Source organism: Rhopilema esculentum, chromosome 21 (assembly GCF_057945365.1).
Source record: "Rhopilema esculentum isolate cy_ngs chromosome 21, ASM5794536v1, whole genome shotgun sequence".
NCBI lineage: Eukaryota > Metazoa > Cnidaria > Scyphozoa > Rhizostomeae > Rhizostomatidae > Rhopilema > Rhopilema esculentum.
Genome location: NC_142835.1, coordinates 9,575,146 through 9,597,340, shown reverse-complemented (window position 1 = coordinate 9,597,340; position 22,195 = coordinate 9,575,146). Strand labels below are relative to the sequence as shown.

General features: G+C 35.6%; 1 protein-coding gene across 1 annotated transcript; it reads left to right on the top strand.

Moving 5' to 3' along the window:
- Positions 1-1,003: 1,003 nt before the first annotated feature.
- On the top strand, positions 1,004-21,921 carry LOC135684499 (urocanate hydratase). Its single transcript, XM_065200081.2, has 23 exons — positions 1,004-2,787; positions 4,382-4,512; positions 6,613-6,706; positions 7,940-7,999; positions 8,617-8,751; positions 9,335-9,433; positions 10,089-10,145; positions 10,725-10,811; positions 11,803-11,840; positions 12,224-12,274; positions 12,988-13,050; positions 13,676-13,784; positions 14,514-14,682; positions 15,330-15,405; positions 16,152-16,184; positions 16,890-16,987; positions 17,424-17,506; positions 17,962-18,060; positions 19,124-19,223; positions 19,561-19,642; positions 20,556-20,604; positions 21,200-21,250; positions 21,428-21,921. The coding sequence occupies exons 1-23, from the start codon at positions 2,482-2,484 to the stop codon at positions 21,563-21,565; spliced, it is 2,208 nt and encodes a 735-aa protein (XP_065056153.2). The 5' UTR covers positions 1,004-2,481; the 3' UTR covers positions 21,566-21,921.
- Positions 21,922-22,195: the final 274 nt, after the last annotated feature.

The following is a 22,195-nucleotide window of genomic DNA, read 5'->3' as shown; positions in this document are numbered from 1 at the left end:
AAGAAAGAAATAACCATGCTAAATAATTTTTTGATCCACAAACGGCATTGCAGGATAGTGCTACCAAGAGTAATAATATTCTAATAACTAGTTTAATCTTTTACTTTCACTGGAATAGCAAAATCACAACCGCTTGATTTAAATTGTGTTGCCAAAGAGTATGTACAGTTTCATTTGATAAATTGTAGATCATTGCAAGTTTTCATAATTTACATAGAAGTTATGTCGACCATCATCTGGATATTTCATTTAATACACAGTTTTATTAATGCCTCAGGTCTCATCTTTTCAACATTTTACCTGGAATATGTCCTAATGAAAGGCTCTTGCGCAACCGGTATGCTTTGCGGCTATTGTTCAAAGGACCGGCCTAATATCGTAATGCATGAAAATACAAAACACAATCAATTTATCAAGTCAGCTACCCTCGGGGACGTGCCATTTTGGTTAAAAATTTGGAACCATAATTCCTCAAATGTCCGAAAAAATGTGACCAATAATTCTGCAAACATGATAAAAACAATGCCCATAATTCCGCTAGTTCCGCACATATTTCAAAAAGTGATACCGATAATTCCGCACTTTTCAGAAAAAGGTACCCCTAAATAATAGCACGTCCCCGTACCATGTTAAGGTACCCCCCCCCCAGCTACCGCTAAGCATGCCGCGCAGGCTGTGCAACAGTCCTTAAGTAGACTTAAACTTGGTAGAACATAAGACTTCGTTGGGTAGAAGAAATCTTTATAGCCTCCTTCGCAAGTTCTAGCTCCCAATGGCCTGATATTAAGTATGCTTCAGTCAGCAACCTGTTATTGACTTTCTGGGTAAAAAACCTTTAAAGACTCATTGCTAACAATGAGCCATTGCGCTACGCAATCATCCCAGAATGCATTTTCAGACATTCTGAAATCAATGTGGTTAATCCGTAGAAGTTTACTGCCATTGTTTGGATCGAGCCTTTAATGCCGGTGAGAAATGAAACGACTATTTTGTTTTATTTCAGAAAGAAATATCTCGCATAATTGATGGCTTGTATCTTGTTTATGAAGACCCATGTTGAAATTGCTTCACCCAGCAGCAGTATGGTTCAGAGAAATTGCAAGAATCAAGTACACAGTTGTGATGAGATCCTTTATTTAGTTTTCACTTTGTAAAAAGATTCGTATTGGTTTTTGAGTATGTATATTTTAAAGAAAGATATCAAACCTTGTTCAGAATGATGGAATTTATTATCTAAATGTTGCTATGCGATGTCGTCTCTCTGCATTGCCTAATGTTCCACTAGAAATCTGTTATTTATCTTGCTGAAGACGTCTTCTTCACCGTAGGCCTTGTCCTGATTAATCAAGGTCGGCCGCCCGAATCCTTCTTCGCCATTCTTTTTTATCCCTGGCAAGGTCGTCTTTTTTGATATTGCCTTTCCACCGTATCCCCGGCCCTCCTCGCTCACGCTTGCCTCGCCTTCCTGAAGACGCATTTCCATGAAAAATATGATCCAATAACTTCTTGTGGTTATTTACAATTTTGATCCAGTTCTCTAAAAAAACCTTTCCAGTCTTTTTTATCTTTTTGTTTCTATTAGATCTGAAGTGTTGTTTTAGACAAATCATAATTATACACCCCTAAAGTATCTCTATGAGTAAACGTAAAAGCAAAATTTGTTAAGCTTGAAGACTCTTGCCATCGCATTTTAGTTATATCGTTGCTTTTACATCTGTCGATCATAAAGCAAATCCTTTTATTCAAGAAAAGCCAGAAAAGCCCCCCTTCTCCTCCCCTGTGGTAACATTTTGAAATTCAACTCAAATTTGCACTAACTGTGATGGGATTCCCAAAGAAAACCTTAATGAACTTAACGTACAAATTTTGAGAAAGTTTACAAAAACGTTTCCAAAAAATTTTTCTGAAATTGTATACAGTCTTTTTCCTTTGCACAAATATATCACAAATAATCACCATTTGCCATTCAAGTTGCTTTTGGTGCGATTATAAATTGACATTCATTCTTAGAGAGAATTCTAAAAATTTCAAACTAAAGTAGAACATAATTTTCTAAGGATCAAGCGAAATAGAGCTAAGCCAGGTCTATGCTGGAGACTTAGACTTGGCTGTTCTTGTTTAATCCAACTGCAATCAGGTCTTTTAGTCTTACCTCTCATAATGGATTCGTTGCTTTTTCTTCATCTTCGGAAAAGATAGCTAAGCACTTGATCAAGAAATAAATTCCTTTTGATTATTGCTCGGTTCTTTGATCAAAGCCACTTAGCCACTTTAGATCTCCTTTAAACTTGATGCATTCGATAGGTTACAAAATAAGTGTTTTCTGACCCTAAATAAGCATATTTGAAAGGAGAGAACTTTTATGGCTGGTTAACCCTTCCTTAAGCAATAAACTTTAGTTGGCTCATTTGGGAGACTACCGGACTTCGTTTTAAAGCTTCAGATTGTGGACACACAGTTGCACATCAACCCCAGTTTGCAATGAATTTCAATCCGCTAATGGACAGGCGCAAAAGCGTCTCACCAGCCGCTCTGAAAAATGAACGGAAGAAAATGGAGTTATCTGATCAGTTGAAAGACGTATATGGAAAGAGGAGACAGTCAATGCCCCAGCCCTCACTTCAAAGCGTTCTCTTCGGACAAGCTCTTTACAAGATAAGTGATACAGTGAGGGACATCTGCACAGGTATACCAGTCGATCCACTACCAAAAGCTGCCACAAACAGAAGCAAGGCTGTCGCTCATGCACCACGCAAAAAGCCTAAATTAACATCGGAGAAAGAAAGGGTTTGTGCTATTTATCGTTATATACATTGCTATTATGCATTTTCTAGAAAAGGACCCACAACTTATGAAGCTAAGTATGCTTGATGTATGTGTATATTTTTTCAATTTCTAAAAAACTAATTCATAATGTATAATGAAGGATATCAGAAGTAACAGAAGGAAACCCCCCCCCCCCTCCCTAAATAGTAATCCCTAAATTTCCTAGTTTTGAAGACCACCTAGGGTAGGTTGCTGCTTTGTATCGGCTGACAGGATATTTCAAATTGTTTACAACCCTTTAAGAAAACATCTCTGACCGATATTTCACTTTTCTTTGGCAACCGAAGGCCTATATTACGAAGGGCAAAAGAAGAGCATTTCGAAATCTCGTAATTTTCCTAGCAGCACAGCTTAAAGTTTTCGTAACTGTTCGATGTCAGTTAAACCTGCACAGTCCAAGACGGAACAACATTACAAGTGGGACCCAACACAATGCATGTAGGGAGTTTGCAAAAGTTCTTTCAGTAAAAAAGGCTTGGCATGATTTTGTACTTGACACCTTGTTAGAATCTGCCTTGATTGGTTTTTTCCAATCCAAAGCCAATCTTGTTTTTTCCATAATTTCAGTTTCAAGTCGTCACTTTTTGTTATGTCTTGCGTCCTTGCTTGCTGGAAATCAGCATAGCATGGGCTTTTTTCTTTAAAAGGGTCTGAGAAACGCAGAGCCTTGCTACCAACCCTGTGGTGGTTGACTTTCTGATAATCAGAAAGGGGGTATGGCTCCTGCAAAACACTCTCCTGTTTCTGAAAATATTTCTGGCACTTGAAGTAAGCTTGCACCACCAAAGAGAAGAGAAGATAGTCATTTGGCTTTTTCCGAAGTCGACATACCAAACCAGTGTGAAGGAAAAACAGAATATTTGCTAGAAACGGTCCTTACCATTCAGTTAATTCGCTCGTTCTTTGCTAAACCAGTTGGCAAAGTTTGGCCCAGTAATGTTTTCCAAACCTCTCCTTCACCCCATCATTCAACCACTGCAAGATCACTGTAGTAAATTTTCTTTGGTTTGAACCTATGGCATGTTCAGAAAAATGTACACCGTTACACTTGGTTCCTGAATCTCGCTGGACTGTTTTGTTTTGATAGGCCCTTTCAAGCCAAGCACCAAGCTTCCAGTATACAGTTTCCTGTAGCAAAGTAACCTAGATTATTGTTAACCGAGTGAAATTGTAAGTTTCTTAGCCCAAACTGGTCTCAAATCTTGTACAGGGCTAAGAAGTTAATGTATTGGTAAACTTGATGGTTGGTGCTCAGCTTCAGAATCGCGCTCAGGATTTTTCTGGGCAAGATAAAAATTACCTTTTCAAAAGATAATATTCTAGCAGAAAGCTGTACCCAAAAATTAAAAGGACAAGCTACAATAAATTCTAAGAAAGTTTTTTTGATGGCTTCTATAATTTTTTTAATTGTTTAAAGTTTTCCTTGCCCACAACACAGCCTAAGTTTATTTGTACCCTTTTTTGTAATAACTGACTTGAAGTTAAACTTTTCTTTGCTTGGTACTAAGACAGGGTACTTTAAAGTTCCAAGTTAAATTCAATTTTTTCATTACAGGAGTTGGTGCTAGATGCTTTGCAGTATTTCCCAATTGGAACACATGATGTCTTGGAGCCTGAATTTGCTGATGAGCTCAAAAAATATGGACATATATACATGTACAGATTTCGACCAACGTTAAAAATGAGGTATCAATTGGTGTTGCAATTATGGCCCATGTCAATATTGTTTCTGTAAATTTGTTTTTCCACGGTCACACCGGGCGATGTAACTACAATCCGGACAAAATTTTTGAGACAAAGTGCAATTTTTGCAATTGTCTACTTTACATTGCCCCTGTGACCTCGAAACCCCCCCCCCCCCCCCCCTTCCCCCTAATCAATGTTGGATTTGCAGTTGTTTGGTTCTTTAAACACATGCATTCAACATTGAATGGGGAAGGGGAAAAAGTTTTCCTTTGAAGGAAAGAGAAATCATCACCTTTTCATGAAAAGTCTCAACTATTTTGGTCCGGGGTTCTAGTTTCTGTATTTTGGCTCAAAAGAATGCTTCTAATATCATAATCAAGCGATAAGCGGAGAAAATTTTGACTAAATACTTAAGTGGCTTGAGCTACCTCTCAATAAAAATTAGCCAATCAATGTACGTGTGAGTGGTATCTCGCTCACTGATTGGCCAATTGTTGATTGAGAGATTGTTGAAGCTTCTTTGTTATTTGCTGATTACATTTAAGAGCCTTGAGATTCAAGGCAAAGAAAAGCCCTGTTCAAGACAAAAGATTTCCAGCCGAATTTATAACATTCTGTATGGACAAAGACAAATTTTTGTAACGTTACACCACGAGCTACCCTGGGTACCAGACTCACTATGTATAAAATAAAATATTATTATTTTATATAGTGAGTCTGGTACCCAGGGTAACCCCGAGCTTGCTTCTTGAACTTGTCATAGCAAGCTGATTGGTCCTTATTCTTTAACCAATAATTACCTCCCGGATCTCAGACGGGTAGAAACCCTAAGTTCAAATGCAGTTGACACCCGCTATCAGGACTGCCGGTTTTCTAGAACCGTCTAGAATGCTCGACATTACGAGCCCATTTCGGTTTTTTCTTGGAGGCAACATTGTACGTTATCTAGAACTTAGTGAATTTTCTCCTGAATTGGATTTCTGCTGAAAGAGGCCAATGATTATGATGTTTCTGATAATCAGATTAGATTTTAATCTTGTCGATTGTACAGAATATAGCATATGTGTTTTGTGTATAGAACAGGACCGTTCAAAGCTGCAACTCTTATTGCGATCAGCAAGCTGTTCAGATTAACATATGGATGAATTTCTCTACCCAATCGATGACCTCATTAGAAATATGGAGAAACTGCAAAAAAGCTTGAAATTTCCAACTCAGAGCAAATACTAATAGTTTCCTTGAGGGTGTAGCCAATTAATGAAAAAAGCAACTTTTGCAGAATAAAAACTTGCTGAACTATGAGTTGGCCAAAAGTGTTGCCAAAAAAATCATGATATCATAAGGATGCTCCTACAATTAGCCCGACAACTTGACACATTTGAATAGATAATGAACATTGGTCACTATGAATAAAATAATAAACAACAAATAATACAGCCTGGTTTCATCGTGAGCAGCATATTTGGCAGTCAGTATTTGTGGTATAGACAATTGTATCATGTTGTCCCTGAGTTTGATAACCCTGGCTCGCCTGAGAATAAAAACCATTGTTACCTATTTTGCCAAGAGGCAGCCTTTCCACTAGCCCGGGTTAAAACAAAAACGGGTTAAAAGTTATCCGTTTCTGCGTCGCGTTCCCACTTGAAAAACGGATAAGTTTGAAAACGGGTCTCAAGGTGGGTCAGTTTTTACCCAGGTATCTTTTGACCCACCTGCGAGTTAATGGAAATGCCGAAACACGGATAACTTCTGACCCACTTGCAACAACAGCAACGTTTAAGAATTGAGATGGCGCCACAAATCAAAAAACAAAATCCTCGATGTCGATGTTGCTTCCATTGGCCTAAAACGATGAAAATTGAAGGATTATTGATGCAAATACTGATTTCTCTTACAACTTTTCACCCCGAATATATTTTAACCCGGCTTAGTGGGAACGATCAAAAACGGATTGAAAACGGGTCGAAGAAAATTGCCGTTTCCATTGACTCACTTTAAAAGCGGATAACTTTTAACCCGGTTTTGTTTAACCCAGGCTAGTGGAAAGGCTGCCGCAATTAAATATGTTATCTGGTTAGCGTTGTTGCCTTTCCATTATAGGGCGTACCCTCTTTGTCATTACCCCGTCGTGACGCACAAAGCTGCTGCTGCAATGCAAATGATTATGGGCATGCTTGATCCAAAAGTTGCAAAGGTGAGTTTCTTCGCACTGGCGGTCGCCGTCTTCTGTAAATAATCGAATTTCCACTGTTTATACTTCATAGGACAAGGACGCATGCATAGTTCTTCCAAATTTCCTACCCATATATGTTCTACTTTTTTTAGTACTTTTTCCGACTCCGTCAACTTTTTCTGCAACTGCATAGGTTCTTCTTTAATTTACTTTATCCTCAACTATCTACCTTTTTGGCAATTGTCAACTTTTCTCGCAAATGTCTTTTCATCGCAACTGTCTACTTTTTCACGCAACCCTGTATTTTCTAGCAACCATCTACTTCTTAAAAAACTGCCAACTTTTCGCGAAACCTTGAAGTGATCTTCTCTTTTCTACGACCATCAACTTTTCTTGCAAATGTTAACCTTTCTGCAACTGTGTACTCTTTTCTTCAACAGCCTAATGTTTTTGCAGCCGCCTTGTTTTCTTGCTACTGGCTTCTTCACTCAAAACTGTCTCCTTTCTTACAACATTTTAAACAACATCAAAGAGCAGTTTACATTTCTCGCAATAGTCTACTTTTCTCGAAGCTGTCTTCTCTTAACAGTAAACGTTTTTTATTGCAGCTGTCTAGCTTTCTTGCAGATGTCTCCTTTTCTTGCTTTTGTCTAGTTGTCCTGCAAATTTTTCCAACTTGATACCCTTCCAATCGCAAATTAAATTAAACTCAGGCAAAAACACATAATTTCTTTGATCATAGGAATCAGTTTTTCTTCACCAAAAACCTTTACATCTACAGCACCTTCTCTCTTTCTTTTCCTTTTTGTCAGTTTGGTTTTTGTTCCATTCTTCCACGAACCCAATGTGCAATTCGTCTTTCACAACAGTTGTTTTCTTTTGTCACCATTACCATCTTTTCCCCCTCTCTGTTGCGCCTTTGTTTTCAAATACTGTTTTGAAAAGGATTTTTCTTCAATGGTCCTCAATTGTCTTGTTCAGTAAAGAAAACCTAAACGTCACATAACGTCTCCTTTGGCTATGATAAGGAAACTGAACAGGTTCGTTTTATGTAATTGTCTTATGTAAAAGGTTCATAACCTTCAAAGATAACTAACAAAGATTCCAGGCTAGTTCTTTTTTAGATCTATCATAGTTTTTCGTTGGATATTTATTTTATTGCTTTCAGTAACCTTTGAAAACCTGGCGTTTTATATGTCCTTTATGTATTTTATATGTCGTTTTACGCGTTTTTTTAATTTGTTTTTTTTGCAGTACCCTCATGAGCTGGTCACGTACGATGGACGAGGACAAGTTTTCTCAAACTGGGCACAGGTTCACTGAATTTGCAAATACCTGATACGATTTTCTGAAACTTTAGCTAAGCTGAATTTCATTTGCGAATACTGGATGCATATCACAATTATTGGCATTGTTATGATTACTAGCAACATAATATTTATATAAAACTTGCCAGCAAGAAAATATGAAGCGAAAAAAGTTTAATACATACCTTACTACTTATGGCTGTAAGATATCCCAATGAGTTCCGTATTTTGAACCATTTGGTATTCATTTCTTACCAATAGAAATAAATGTATAGCAAAATCCTTCGATCTATTTATTTTGAATCATTTTTTTCTGTCTTCTGTTTTGTTTAAAAGCAATTTACCACAACCCGTTCCTACCTCGTAATTATTTTTGCGAAATATCAGTTTTTGATATTGTATGATTGATGGAAAGTACCAGACTTGTATAAGTTGTTATTAGGTCGTCAGTTGAGCAATCAATATTGTACATGAGTAGGTGGTGGAAGAGAACGATAACTTGAGTAGGTAATCAATCCTTGTCAACTTTCAAGTGTTGGCATTTGAAGTTTTAGCTATCGTTGACAATTACTGTATCTGCAATTTTCTTTCAAATGGTTTATTTACCTTTGTGCTCCCTTTCAGTTCTGGCTTGCAATGTACTATCTCTCCACTATGACTGAAGATCATACTCTAGTTATTTACTCTGGCCATCCAGCTGGACTATTTCCAAGCTTTCCAACTGCGCCAAGAGTTGTTGTGACAAATGGCATAGTGAAGGTAATGACGAGAAAAATATATAATCGCATAGTAAAAGTGAATGGCGATGGCGACATCATACTGTTCACAAGACATTGTCGATGTGAGCAGCCCTGAAAACTTCGTCAATCTTAGAAATATTCAAAATTATAAGCATCTGCCTATGGTTTTTTTTTCGGACTGATCCCTGTCCTGTCTATCGATCTGGAGCCTAAATTTTATTCAATTTTCGCTTTACCTCGCGCTTTTAAAAAGCTTTGAGCAGGTATGGTCTCAAAGATTATATATTGCTTGGCATTGACTCAAAGGAGTGAAAGTATCAATACATTAGAATATGCCGTGGTTGAGCTTTACGATAGTTTCTGAACGGATAGTTTCGAAGCAAGATGTGAAAAGCTTGGTGTTTTTAGTTTAAGCTGTTTAGCGCTTTGATTCATCGTCGATTATCATGAGCACGAGCCTTTAAAGACATCGTATAATTCAATGGTTCTGCAAATCATCATCTTAACTTATCGTTGATAAACAGGGTTCCAAATTAATTTCTCGTTGACAGAGATTTCTAGTGGTCCTCCTTACTTTATAATTCATTGCTTCAATCTCACAGATACCTAAAACTCTACCAGAGGCAGAGCAAGAGATTTTTAGCGTGGGTGTCTCAATGTTTGGACACATTGGACCTCAGGCTGTTGTTCACGCCACCATGGTAATTCAGCTGTAACTAAATTCCTGCTCTATGTTCTTTGAACAGATCTTGCCCTCTTCCTATCAAAGAACTAAATATGTTTTTTCTTACCTTTATATACCTTTATAAGTTTATATTCTTTACTTTTGATTTTTATGCATCAGAAAACTTTTGAAAATTTTTGCAAGGGAAAAGTGATTGTTATTTTACCCAATGAATTTATGTTGAGAAGGACGAATAAATTGACCTTGATTATTTGGGATAAAACAGTCTTGACATATTGGGATTTTTAGCTTCACCACTACTGCTGTACTCCAGTTCAACCAGTATCTGAGTTTTAATTTTTAAAATTCAAGTTCATTATATATTTTTGAACTTGATTAGATTTTTCAAAATCTATTGTTACTTTAAATGTTTCAAACACAATTGGGTTCTCGCCCTGTTTCAAACCCATTTTTAATCAATAAAAATTGAAATAACTAAACTACAACTTTGTACATGGAGGTTGAATATTGTTCGATGTTTCTACGTCTTGCTTATTCATTGAATCGTACAGCACCGGCTTAATTACATTGATCCTTAAACATTCTTATCTAGCACTGAGTGAAATTTTATAGCTGTTTCCAAACGACGCAACAATATTATTTCATTGCCTTTTATGAATAATTTTTTGCAGATAACCATGATATCTGTTTATCGAAAATTTAAAGGTTCTGATGATCTGAATGGCAAGGTTTGTCTTCTTGGTTTCTTATAGATAAGCTATTTACAAATATGCTATTTCGCCATATAGTTATAGTTGAAAACAAGGTGTGAGTTGGAAGGTGGGAGGTGCCTTGGTAGACAGTACTAAAATGAGATGTTTAAAAAAGCTTTTCGGGTTTTAATGTCAGGTTTTATGTCTTGGTATTAAGTGCTACATAAATCTGTAAAGCTGTTAACCCGCCATTAATGTTAGATCAGATTCAAGGTAATGTTAGATGTAAGACCATCGACCCACATTTCTAGATCACTGATAACAGAGAGTGAATTTTGTACAATATTAGCATGAATCGGAATCGACTCCCATCCATCGAACTTTTGTCTCTCGTAGACGTTTTTTATAGCTTGGAGGGGGTGACCCCCAAACAGTTATAATTTAAAAACAACACTGCCCTGACGTAAGAATTTTTGCCTGAAGCTTGGTCGTATGTTAGAGTGACTCCTATTTTTGGAAAGTGATGAAATTGCAGTACTTTTTCTTTGTCAATGATTAATTATAATTGACAGGATTAGAAAATTTCCTCAAATGTAATATCAAAATTTTTCATAGGTTTTCGTATCAGCTGGACTTGGAGAAATGGGATGTGCCCAAGCTTTGGCGTCTAAAATGAATGGCTGTATTGGAGTAATCGCAGAGGTATGCACACCTAAGATTTTTTGCATCACCATGTAGACAAATATTTTTCCAGAGAACCCTACCCATCATTTTAGATCCAAGAAGTGGAGGTAAAAATTGTACGATCTTCTTACTAAATTTGAACCTATTTTTTATCATTGAAGTCTTTTGCACTACAGCTGAGGCTCAAAACTGGGGTCATATTTTCAACCAAGCACACCTAATTCAGATCCTTATCAAGATTATAATCTTCATTTGCCTTACCATTATTGGTAGCTATGTCACACCTAATGACGTCATTATTTTTAGTATTGGAAATCGAGTCAACATAGATCTATCTGACGTCACAATAAATCCTCGGTCGCAAATGCAAAATTTGAAAAGAGATCGGGACAAAAGTTGATTGAAATGATCATCTAAAAAGTCATATTCACTATAGGAAATTTGATCTAAATGTATGATAATTTTGAATTCAGAGAAAAAATTGTTCGTTGATTAATTTCCTACTTTTTTAGAAAAAATTGCATGAATCAAAGTAGTCAGGTTCTGGTATTCCAAAATGGCTGCGAATTAGAATTCGATTGGACAATTGATAACCAAACTCTTACTGCATTTTTATAGTTCATTAAAATGGTGGCCTAACGGTATTGAGCAAAAGCAGCGCGAATCTTTGAGCTTATAACAGAACCTAGTGATTACGTTTACAGGAAAGGATTCGGCTATGCAAATATGTAACTGAAAAACAGCAATTCTTTTTAAACTAATCTAAACATTCACTCAAGTATTTTCCTGTTAAAAACTTTAAATATTAGCGAGAAAGGGATGGAGTCATTTCAATGGAAAAGGAACCGAGTCACGACAACGCAATGAAAATGCTCTAACTTTATTCAAATCTACGCTTTGATTGATATCAGTCACCTCTTGCTCATTATTCTGCATTTATATTCCATATTTCATAAAATAGTCTTTGGTATTCAACTAGAATTTTGCAAGTTCTTCGTTTTTTGATCAGGTCGATGATTACCTAATAGAAAAATGGCAAAAGGAGGAGTGAGTCACAGATTCTTATTCACCTTCCATTCTTTGCCATAAAAAGGGTTTTTCAGATGCTTTTTTCATTAAATAGTATGACTATCCGTGACCAACGGGTATCTTGTTTGGAATAAACTATACAAAATAATGGAGTCTTTTGCTATATTCAATGGTTAAAAAATTGACACATTATCTATATATTTGTTATATCGGTTCTGTTAGAACGATAATGATAAATAGAATGTCAGCTTTCCTTACATAAAAGGTACCACTTTGTGATTATTTTTCCAAGAGAGTGTACTTTTAAAGTCTCCAGCTTCTGAAAAACTCTGAAAATCTGTTTTTGAATAGCCTTTTAAAATAGTAGTTTTTTCATTAACTTCTTTTCGCTGCTTTATTAGATGGATCACTGAAGTGGTTGACGACCTCGATGAATTGATTGCAAGAGTTCGGTAAGAATACGCAGCTAAACTTGTTTTCTATCTGGGAAATTAGCTTTGCCTTTTATCTTAAATGTTCGACTAAATAAATGCAAAGCTTTCTTTTCGAGTTGCTTTATTGGCTTTTGAACTTTCTCTTCCATGAATGGTTAAAAAGTTTATGTTCTTTCATTTTGTTACAAAGAATCTCAAAATGCGTTAAAGACAGATTTTTCACAACCTGATTCATAGTTGTTTAAAAGTTATATCAGCATTTACATTGTCCTGAATACTACATCCATTTGGTTTGTGTAACATTTGATATGATCTCCTCTGATGTTAACATCAGATATTCTCAATCTCTCATTCTTAAAGACTCTCGTAAAGCCAATAAACACTTTCCTGCACTTTCCTGCACTTTTCATTACATTGCTTACATCCATTACATTTCCATTACAATGTATCTAGAATAAATTTGTTTTTCCAAGTACTCGTTAGTCATAAACCATTTCTTATGAACCCCCTTGTTATTAAGAATCCTTTCTTCTTATTGGACCATGGAAACTTTCTTGAGCCATAGAGATAGCCTCCCCGTGCTATCACAACCCCCGTCTAATTAGGCACCAGGAAGTAGCTTCTACATAACTGCGATTTGACTTGATACCCTACTGCTCCCCCCTTCGTCTTTAATGCCATTTTAATACACTTCAAGCATTCCATACCAGTTCTAATGTCGTGAATTGTAGAAAAAGCAAAACAGAGAGTAAAGGCAAGTGTATTGCATACCATGGCAACGTGGTTGATGTCTGGTGAGTGGAAAGTCTGCTATTAACTTGCCTCTGAATTGTTAATACACAGTTTGCAAGCAATAATTTATATTTCTCTCACAATTGCCAAATATCCTATGAGTTTTCCATGATTACCGTTGATAATAAACAAGCTATCACTTTTCCTTACGCAACTGTGACTGAAAATATGAATGAAAGCAAGTTATCTTCAGTGACATGGATGCTAAGCTACGAAATTAACTAATCAACAATAATAGCAAGTTTTTGAAATTATTACACATCGTATTTTACATGATAAGTATGATAGTAAGTATAATAAATATTTTTTAGAACGCATAACCCAAATTTTCAATTTACTTTTTTATGTACTTTATTGAAGTCTTTATTATATTATATTCATTGCTATGTGCTACTAGAATGTACTTGGAAAGTAATGCAAGCAAATAAACCAAATCCTAAAACGTAATGATAGCAAATTTTCTTGCGATGGAGCAGTTCATAAAGAAATTTGGAAATTTGGAACATCAAAATTTGTTTTATAAAAATAAAAATATTACAATTCATAAAAATCTTTATAAAAACTCTGTTTTTTAAGATAGATACAATTTGGTATTTTAGCATCTATGGACAAATATTTATTCTGCAGGGAGAGATTTGCAGAAGAATTAGAAAGCACAGGAGAGTTGCTTGCTGACATTGGAACGGATCAAACAAACCTAAAAAGACCATTTTCAGGAGGATATGTGCCAGCCCAAGTATGTAATTCGGTTTGTTATTAATAGAGCGCTTTTAAGTAAAGATATTCTGAGGTATGATATAATATTATCTGGCAGGCTATTTATTTATTTAAGTGGATACTGCTTTTAATTAGATATCGATTCTTAACTGTGCTATTGTAAAAGTTAAAGACAATTATTCAGTAAATCTACATAAAATATTGAACCTTTCCAACGTTTTTTCAATGGGATTTTGAGCAGCATTTCCGAAATGTAGCTTATGAGTATGTATTTTCCGTTCTGACAGTACATCCTTGAATTTGCCCGCTGGGGGCTTATCGAATTAGGCACTTTTTAGATGGGGGCTTATTCGAGATGAGGACGGACTTGTACGAGGGGACGTATAAACACATCTCAAAGTTGCCATGCTAGTAGCTGATATTTTTGCTTAATTACTTAATTTAATATTACTTAATTTTTTTTTCTTAGATATCATACTAACGTTTTTTCACAAAACCAAATTAAGATGAGAAAAATTGAATGTAAGGGTTGGGGCTTATTCGAGGGTAGGGTCTTGATTTGCTTTAAGAGTCGGGGTTTATTTGAGGGGGCTTATACAAGGGGGCAGTTCAAGAATTTATGGTAGCAACATGGCTAAGTGTGCAGTTCAGTAGAAAGCCACCATCGACACATATCGAATTTTCAAAAATCACGTAAAAGTTTTTTTAAATTAAAGAATGACAAAGTGCACTCATTGTCTCTTTGAAGCTCACCCTAGACGAGATGGACATGATGATGAAGAAGAATCCAGAGAAATTCAAGAAGTGTGTTCAAAAATGTCTTCGATATCATGTGCTAGCAATAAACAAACTAACTGATGCAGGAATGATTTTCTGGGAGTATGGTAACAACTTGCAATATGAAGCGGATCAAGCCGGTTTGCCCTTTAGAAGATTACTTTACTTTCTATACAGATACACAATTTGTCTTTACGACACTTGAAGGTGTTCTTGAAGATGTCTAACAAAGGCGATTTCAGTAGGGCTTTTTATCATCCCTTGGAATTTCTGAACAAAACAATGCGGTCGGGGATAGTATCTTCCTTATACCAAACAACCATGTGATTATCCACTTCTCATAGCATTTTCAAAGGGAAATTAGCTGAGAGGGTCAGCCGTTGTTTATATAAAGAGAAGGACAATAGCCTTTCATCTAAGACAATATAATGTCAGTAGGGCTGGAAGAGCAATTGCTTGATTTGCTTGATTTGTTCAATCTATCTTTCTCTGTGATCAAACCTAAAGCTTAAAATCATGGCCAGTATTACACAATTTGCTTTTGAAGGAACAAACAAGCAATTCATTAAACTTTGTTCTATTTCTTTTAAAAGCACAAGTGAAATAGCCTTGACGTGTGACGAAAGAAATTAAACTCTTTGACTTTGATTTTTTCGAGTTTTCAATGTACAACGTCTAGAACACCTATAAAGGTTCTTCCATGTCGTCTTGTGCTATCTTCTGTGAGTGTTCGTCTAATCCTTGTATATAAAACAAGTTTTATATTTTGAATGCATTCTTTATTTAGGCGCTGAAATTTACAAAACAGATGATGCGCCGGCAAGGGTTTTCAAATATCCAACTTATGGAACTGAAATTATTGGGTAAGTATGCACCCACATAGCCACCCTTTTTTCAAATTTTGATGATCAATCCAACCATAACGGCAAGAGACAGTCGATACCAAGAAGATCTTTCTTCGTTCGTTCCTCCAGATATGCTATTCAACATCGTGCCTGTGCTGTACTAGTGAATTTCGGTTAACCAATTCATCTTGATAATTACCAGTACTATTTTTTTGACAAGGTCACAGTTAATATAATGTATCTGTCCTATTTTCTTTCACTGCATTTTTGGTAGATTAACCAGCATTTGTCTGAAGGTCCGCTGGGTTTCAAAATTTTGCATTATTTGTACATGCGCAGTTAAAATCGTTGAGGTATTCTTCACATCGCATATTGTATTCTGAGGTAATATTTGTGACACGTTTGGGAATTAGCCAGTCTCGAGGCAAAAGACGAAGAAAATTTAGTAAAAAGGAGGTAAAGAGAAGAACGAGAATGAAACTCCGGTTTCTATGATGCAACTATGATATATAAAAGTTTGAATAAAATGCTGTAAAGCGCCATAAGACGTAAATTTTGTCTATAAGCCTTTGCTCCAATACGCATGTCCATGTGATGCCTTAAACAATAGGAATCTAGACTCCTCTCCCAAACAATGTAGTTTAATAATCATGAATTATTCCAAAACTCTTTGCTCTTACTGGTCTCTAGTCATGTAACTTCATCATTCTTTAAGTTGGGTTTGTCTAATTTCAATATTTTTTAATAAACTTCTTTGTTTTCAGGGACCTTGTATCAGTTGGTTTCTCTCCTTTCAGGTCAGAAGTTAAGCTAACAATTCTCTAGTAATCGAGCTAATAAATATTGCAAAAACTCCTTACCAAAGGACATAGTTCAATAAATGTGTTGGATTTATTATGATTAGTCTGCCTCAGTTTCTAAGTTAGAATTTTGTAAAACTAGAACTTTGAATTTTTCCTAAAACTTTGAAACACATGGCTATAGAGTACTTCTCTAAAGTGAATCTACAATCCCGGAAAAAAAATGTTGAGACAAAATGCAATTTTTGTAATTTTCTACTTTACCTTGCCCCTATAAATTCGAATCCCCCCTTTTCCCCCAAAGCAATGTTGGATTTGTAGTTCTATCATTTCTCCTTCAAAATCATGCATTCAACATTGAATTGGGGGAGGGGGAAAAGCTATTTTTTAAAGGAAAGTGAAAATATAAGCTTTCCTTGAAATGTCTCAACAATTTTTGTCTGGGATTGTAGTTTCCTTCAAAGTGTTCTTATTATGTAATAGGCTCGCGACTTCCTTTTTTTCCTTTTCCAAACTTTGCACAAAGCTCTCCCAAGTATATATTCCCCTTCCAAGACTCATTTAACAAAGCATTTGTAAGCTTGTGTAGGCCTTTATGAAAACTTACGAACCAATAGTTGTTAGTTCTACATCAAAGACCCTTTTATTTGTTAGTGCCCAACATGCCTGTATTGATATTTGTAAAACTCTCTTTTGCCATAGATGGACATTTACAAGTGGGAGTCCGAATGATCTCTCAGAAATGGACAAAGAAGTTGTCAAAATTTTAGAAGACATTGCACAAGCTAATATAACAGAATGTAAGAGATGCTATTAGTAACAGATTTCATTTCTCAAATTCTTATTGACCTTCGCTATACGAAGTTTCAGAGAAAAGAAAGCAATATTGAGAGATTTTTATAATAGCAATTATTATACAGGGGGAACTAATCTTGTACATCATATTAGACAAACTTTGGATTATAACGCTGTTGATTCAACCAAGTTTGAGTTCCTTGTAACGTCCTAAAATCTTTCTTCTCGGGCCTTTGTAGCAGGACGTCAAAGAAATGTCATTATTATAGGAACATTAACTTTTCCTCAATTTGGTTGCTCATTTTTTAAAATTTCTGATGGTAATGTATGAACGCTAAAGACTTTAGTAAAGATAAAGATCTGGGAATTAATCAGCATACAACGAATAAACAATTTTCTTCAGTCTTTGCTGCATCTTTGTATGCCTTATATTCATTTCAGTGCCACCTATAACACCATTAGCAGTGCATGATTATTATAAAGATAGTATAAAATGGATGCAGGAAGTACAAAAATACAAATGGGTGAGTCTGATGTGTTATTTCCTATTTTGATCAATAGTAAATACATATTTATTAGTCAAAGTTTGCTTATCAAGTATTTTATGGTACGCCTTTGCAGTCATCCATAATTGCCTGGTACTTTAATCAACAAAGGAAAAGAAATGCGATAAAGTGAACGGGAAAAAACATACTTACACAGCTAGCTGCGATTGGTAATACTAATCCTGTTGCAAATTCTGTTGTTATCAGATAAAATGCAAAAAAAACTGGCTAAAGGTCAGTTGATGAACAGATACCATTTTTGTTGACTGCAATTTAAAGGAAATTTTGTGCTGAAATCAAATTGATAGAGTCCCTGGATTTTTAATTGAATTTTTTGTCGGTTTGAGAATATTCAGTTCTTCAACATCAGTCCCATTTAAATGTAATTTCTCATTGCTTTGAGAAATACTAATTTTGTCTTCCTTTTAATGTAGAACTATGGAACTATGTCCAGGATGCTTTACACTGATGTTAGGGGGAGAGTAGCGATTGCACTTGCTTTTAACAAGGCAATAAACAATGACGTCATTAAGGTAAGATGATTCGTGAATCGTTGGGAAGTTGATTAGCCAAACAGTCTTTGTGAAGGTGGTGATTTGGAATGCACCAGTCTGTGATGGCGATATGATTGAAACACGTATCAGTCTGTAAAGACAACGAAAACGTTTTTATGATAAAAATTCTAAAACTCTCCTCTCTAGAATCCCATCAAACGTCATGCAAAAAGATTCTTTTGTTGCATCTTACCTTGGATAGAAGATTTGAATGTACCTTCTTAAACATGCAGTCTTTTTGTGACAAATTTTAACCATTTTTTGCATCGAGAACTAAATAACTAACTAGTTAACCCCCAACATTGTCAGTGTGCTTCTTATTCATAGGAGCATTTCTTAATAAAACAGTTTGGGTTTTACAACATTTTGTCAAGACGGTTTACAGCAGTAACGGCATTTTGATGTTTGGATCTTAAAGTCTTTGTTTTGAACTTCGCTTAACTCTAATCGTAAAGGACTTGCAGAAATTTTTTTGTGACTTTCGACGTACGATTAAGTCAAGTAGGTCAAACATATATCTTCAAAAACAGGATTTAGGTTCAATATAAGTAGATTTTCAAGGTAACCTTTGTTTTCACTTTCGTCATTGCTACTTATGTCATTGTTACTTCTCTTACGCCATTGAGCCGTTACTTTTACATGTGAAGTAATACAGGCTGAACTGTTATTATACAAGGGGGAGTGGTGTAAACCCGCTAGTTTCTTTTGTGTCGTCACAAGAGAAGTGCCTCCTATTCCAAATCATGTATCAGAGAGTTTTGATTATATTTACAAAAAATTCCTCTCCCCCCTGTCCCTCACCCTTCCCTACAACAACCAATCTGCACCCCCACTCCAACTAGGAAGTAGGGTCTATAGATGCTCCCTTGCAATGAAGACTCTTTAAGTTCCTGATATCTGCCTGAAAAATGGGCATAAAGTACACAAACCTGTCAATGATGGGCCTAAATGTATAGGGAAGCCTATAGGAAATGCATTCTATAGTGTGTGTACAGTGGCTATATAGGATACAGTACTGAACTGTTATTTTGATTTAATTAAGGGTCCAGTTGTTTTAAGCCGTGACTACCACGATGCTAAGGCTATTGGAAATGCTCTCAAAGCAAGCGAGAACAAAGCTGATGATGGAAGGCTGCATTCAGGTAGCCATTATGAATAAACTTTGTTCTTTTCCTCATTTAAGAAAACTATTGCTTACAAGGGGTCCCAATATTAAAATTAATACTAATTATTGAGCATTAACAAACTCAGATTTGGGTGGTTAATTTTTATTTAAATGGTTTTAGAACTGTAAAACAAAATTAACAGTAGCCGATTCAATCTGGTGTCCTTAAAATGCAGTAACGCGTTATTTGGGTTCTGTCAATTTTCAGAGGGTTTGTTGCTTTATAATCAATGAAAAAAACAAGCAAAATACATTGGCTTTAGCATGAAACCACTCGTTTTTTTTCTTTTCAAGATTTCATTATTTCCATTTAGATTTAGCAATTCAGAGTTGCCTTGGTGACAGCTTCCGGGGTGCAACTTGGATTTCCGTTAACAATGCACAAAATGTCGGACTGTGAGTTGATCGTAACATTTGTATAAGTCAGTTTGTTTAATGTGTCGCATCATCCTTTTTGCATTTCCCATCAATACTTTGTGTTAAACTCGTATATTTATTGCCCTAGGTGGTACAGCAGGTCCGCTAACATTGACTGGGCCTTTCTTTGAGTTTTTCTCCAACCTAAGAGTCAAGAGGACTGTTTTCAAGCAATAATTAGAGGCTACTGCAAAGCACATGCAACAGTGAACCTTTAACTATACTGAAGAAAATATTTCCTGCAAAACCTTTCCATCTGTCATAAGTTGTACTACTTTTAACTTGCGAGGAATTTGGTTGAGGTTTGTTCGTTGATCGGTAGAGATAATGGTTGTATCTTGATGCTTCGTTGCGGAATATTCGTGGTCGTGGATTCCTAACAACCATACGGTTGTGGATGGAAGACAACATAACAGAGATGAGCCAGAGAGAATACACTTTCTTGTTGTTTCTTTGGTTTTTTTTATTTATTGTAGAAATCTTCACTGCAGTGCCCAGGACACGGCAAGCTCAAAGGCCGCCACATGTGCCCTTTGACTTCTACACTGACATCTTCTCTTTTTCTTTTCTCTTTCTTTAGATTACAACTCTATTTAAAGGTATATTTTACAAGTGGAAAGATCAGAGAAATATGCACGATGCCTCGTGTTACCTTTAAGGCACACGTGCTTACATTCAATTACCAACGAGCTCTTGATCTTAACAGTCTTACAACACATCCTTTGAATGGAACTCTTTAAACTAGAGAATTTGTGAAACCCTATTTGTAACGAGTAATGTTCCCATTTCTATGTGCTGCTTTTCTAGTCAACACTTAATTTTTTTGTTGAAGATAATGTTTCAGGTTTTTTACTAACATTGAATTGTCAACAAATCTCACTACATTTTTTAGGGACCAGATTTTAGATGGCGGATTTGGACTTGTCATAGATGGCTCTGAGGTAGCATCACTCATTCGCTTATGCCTTTGCTTATCCAAAAATTTTAAGACCGTGTTAAGAGCATTGTATTGTGAGATAGGATGCAAATACCACCTTGACCCATAATTTTCTTGTGATCCAAACAGCTAAATGGATGGAATGCAGCAGTATTACTGAGTCATGCTGTGTGATTTATGTAATTTATCTTTTCTTCGCTTTAGTTTTCATATTTGCTTTCTGTTATTAAACTGACCTTTTCATATTTTAGGTTTTTTATTTGTAGTTTTTACAAATTTTGAGATTTTATAGAAAAAAACAGTAATATGCTCTTAAATCATGCCTATCAAATTTTATATTTTTCACTTTTTGTTTTTCTTTTCCTTCCCATGCAATGTTTTCATCAATAAAAGTCTGGTACATTCAAAAAGACACTAGGAACTATATCAATTTTGAGGTTAAGCCTTGGATAATTTGTTTACAGATAGATAAGTGTTTCGTTTCAACTGACAATATTTTTAGGTGATGCTCTTCCATAAAGAAGACAAACCTTTCTATTAAAAATCTGATTAAATTATTTAATATTTATCGAAAACCAGAATTCATTTTTGTCTACTAGGAGGCAGAGAAGAAGGCAAAAGTTACACTTTCGTGGGATATCGCAAACGGAGTGAGTGAAGAAGTTATTGAGTGTAATACTCTTAAAGACAAACGTTTTGATTAATATCTGTGATTTAGAAACTTTGCTAAAATAAAGGCAGATCGTTGTTTGAGCCTTTTCAAATCGTTGTTTGAGCATCTTTACATGTTTGGGATCGGTTTTTAGAGAGGCATGTTGTAATTTCAGGTAGCACAGCGTGCATGGTCAGGAAATATTCATGCTAAAGCAACAATAAACAGAGCTATGAAAGATAACCGAAGTCTGAAAATCACAGTGCCACACCTCAAATCAGATGTCAAGAAGAAAACATGGAAAAAGAACTAAACAGGACAGGGTTGTTGGTGGTAAAATACGGAACGCCTTTCAAGACTAGAATCACTAAAAAGTGAATCGATTAAAGCAAGGCAGATGATGAGTTGAAAAGATCAGAGGAACCTGAAGAAATTCCACCCAGCATATGCTGGTTTTGTGAGTGTGAAATGCGTTTTTCATCATTCATATCTGGATTTTTCGAAACTTCTAGTGTTGTTCTATTACCGATTTATTCATTGTTCATTTCTGGATGCTCTCACATTCTGCTACATATTTTTCGCAACTGTGAATTTAGATAATTCGGACTTCCTGATCTTAGAATATTCGCAAGAGTTTTATTTTTGAGAAAATATTAATCTTCTTTGTTCCTTGTTTATTCCTTAATGTTTTTTTCAATCTCAGTCTTGTTGATACTTATTAAGTTTATGATATTTTCAATTCTGCTGATACCATCTAATTTAAGTCTAATTTAGTTGCCTTTAATTTAGGATTCCATAATCTTTTAGTGGTAAAAAACCTAAAAATGGCTTTGAAAATAGCAAACATTTGTGTAAACTAAAGCTTTCCGTCTGACACTCTTTAGAGTATAAAACGTCAGAACATAGATAGAAAACTCTACGCTAGGCAATATATACACCGAGT

Bases quoted from the DNA above. Each gene is read 5' to 3' on its own strand.
- LOC135684499 (XM_065200081.2), top strand. From the start codon at position 2,482: ATGAATTTCAATCCGCTAATGGACAGGCGCAAAAGCGTCTCACCAGCC. The intron at 15,406-16,151 runs GTAAGTATGCAC...CTTTGTTTTCAG, and splicing joins TATGGAACTGAAATTATTGG to GGACCTTGTATCAGTTGGTT. The intron at 18,061-19,123 runs GTAAGATGATTC...GATTTAATTAAG, and splicing joins TAAACAATGACGTCATTAAG to GGTCCAGTTGTTTTAAGCCG.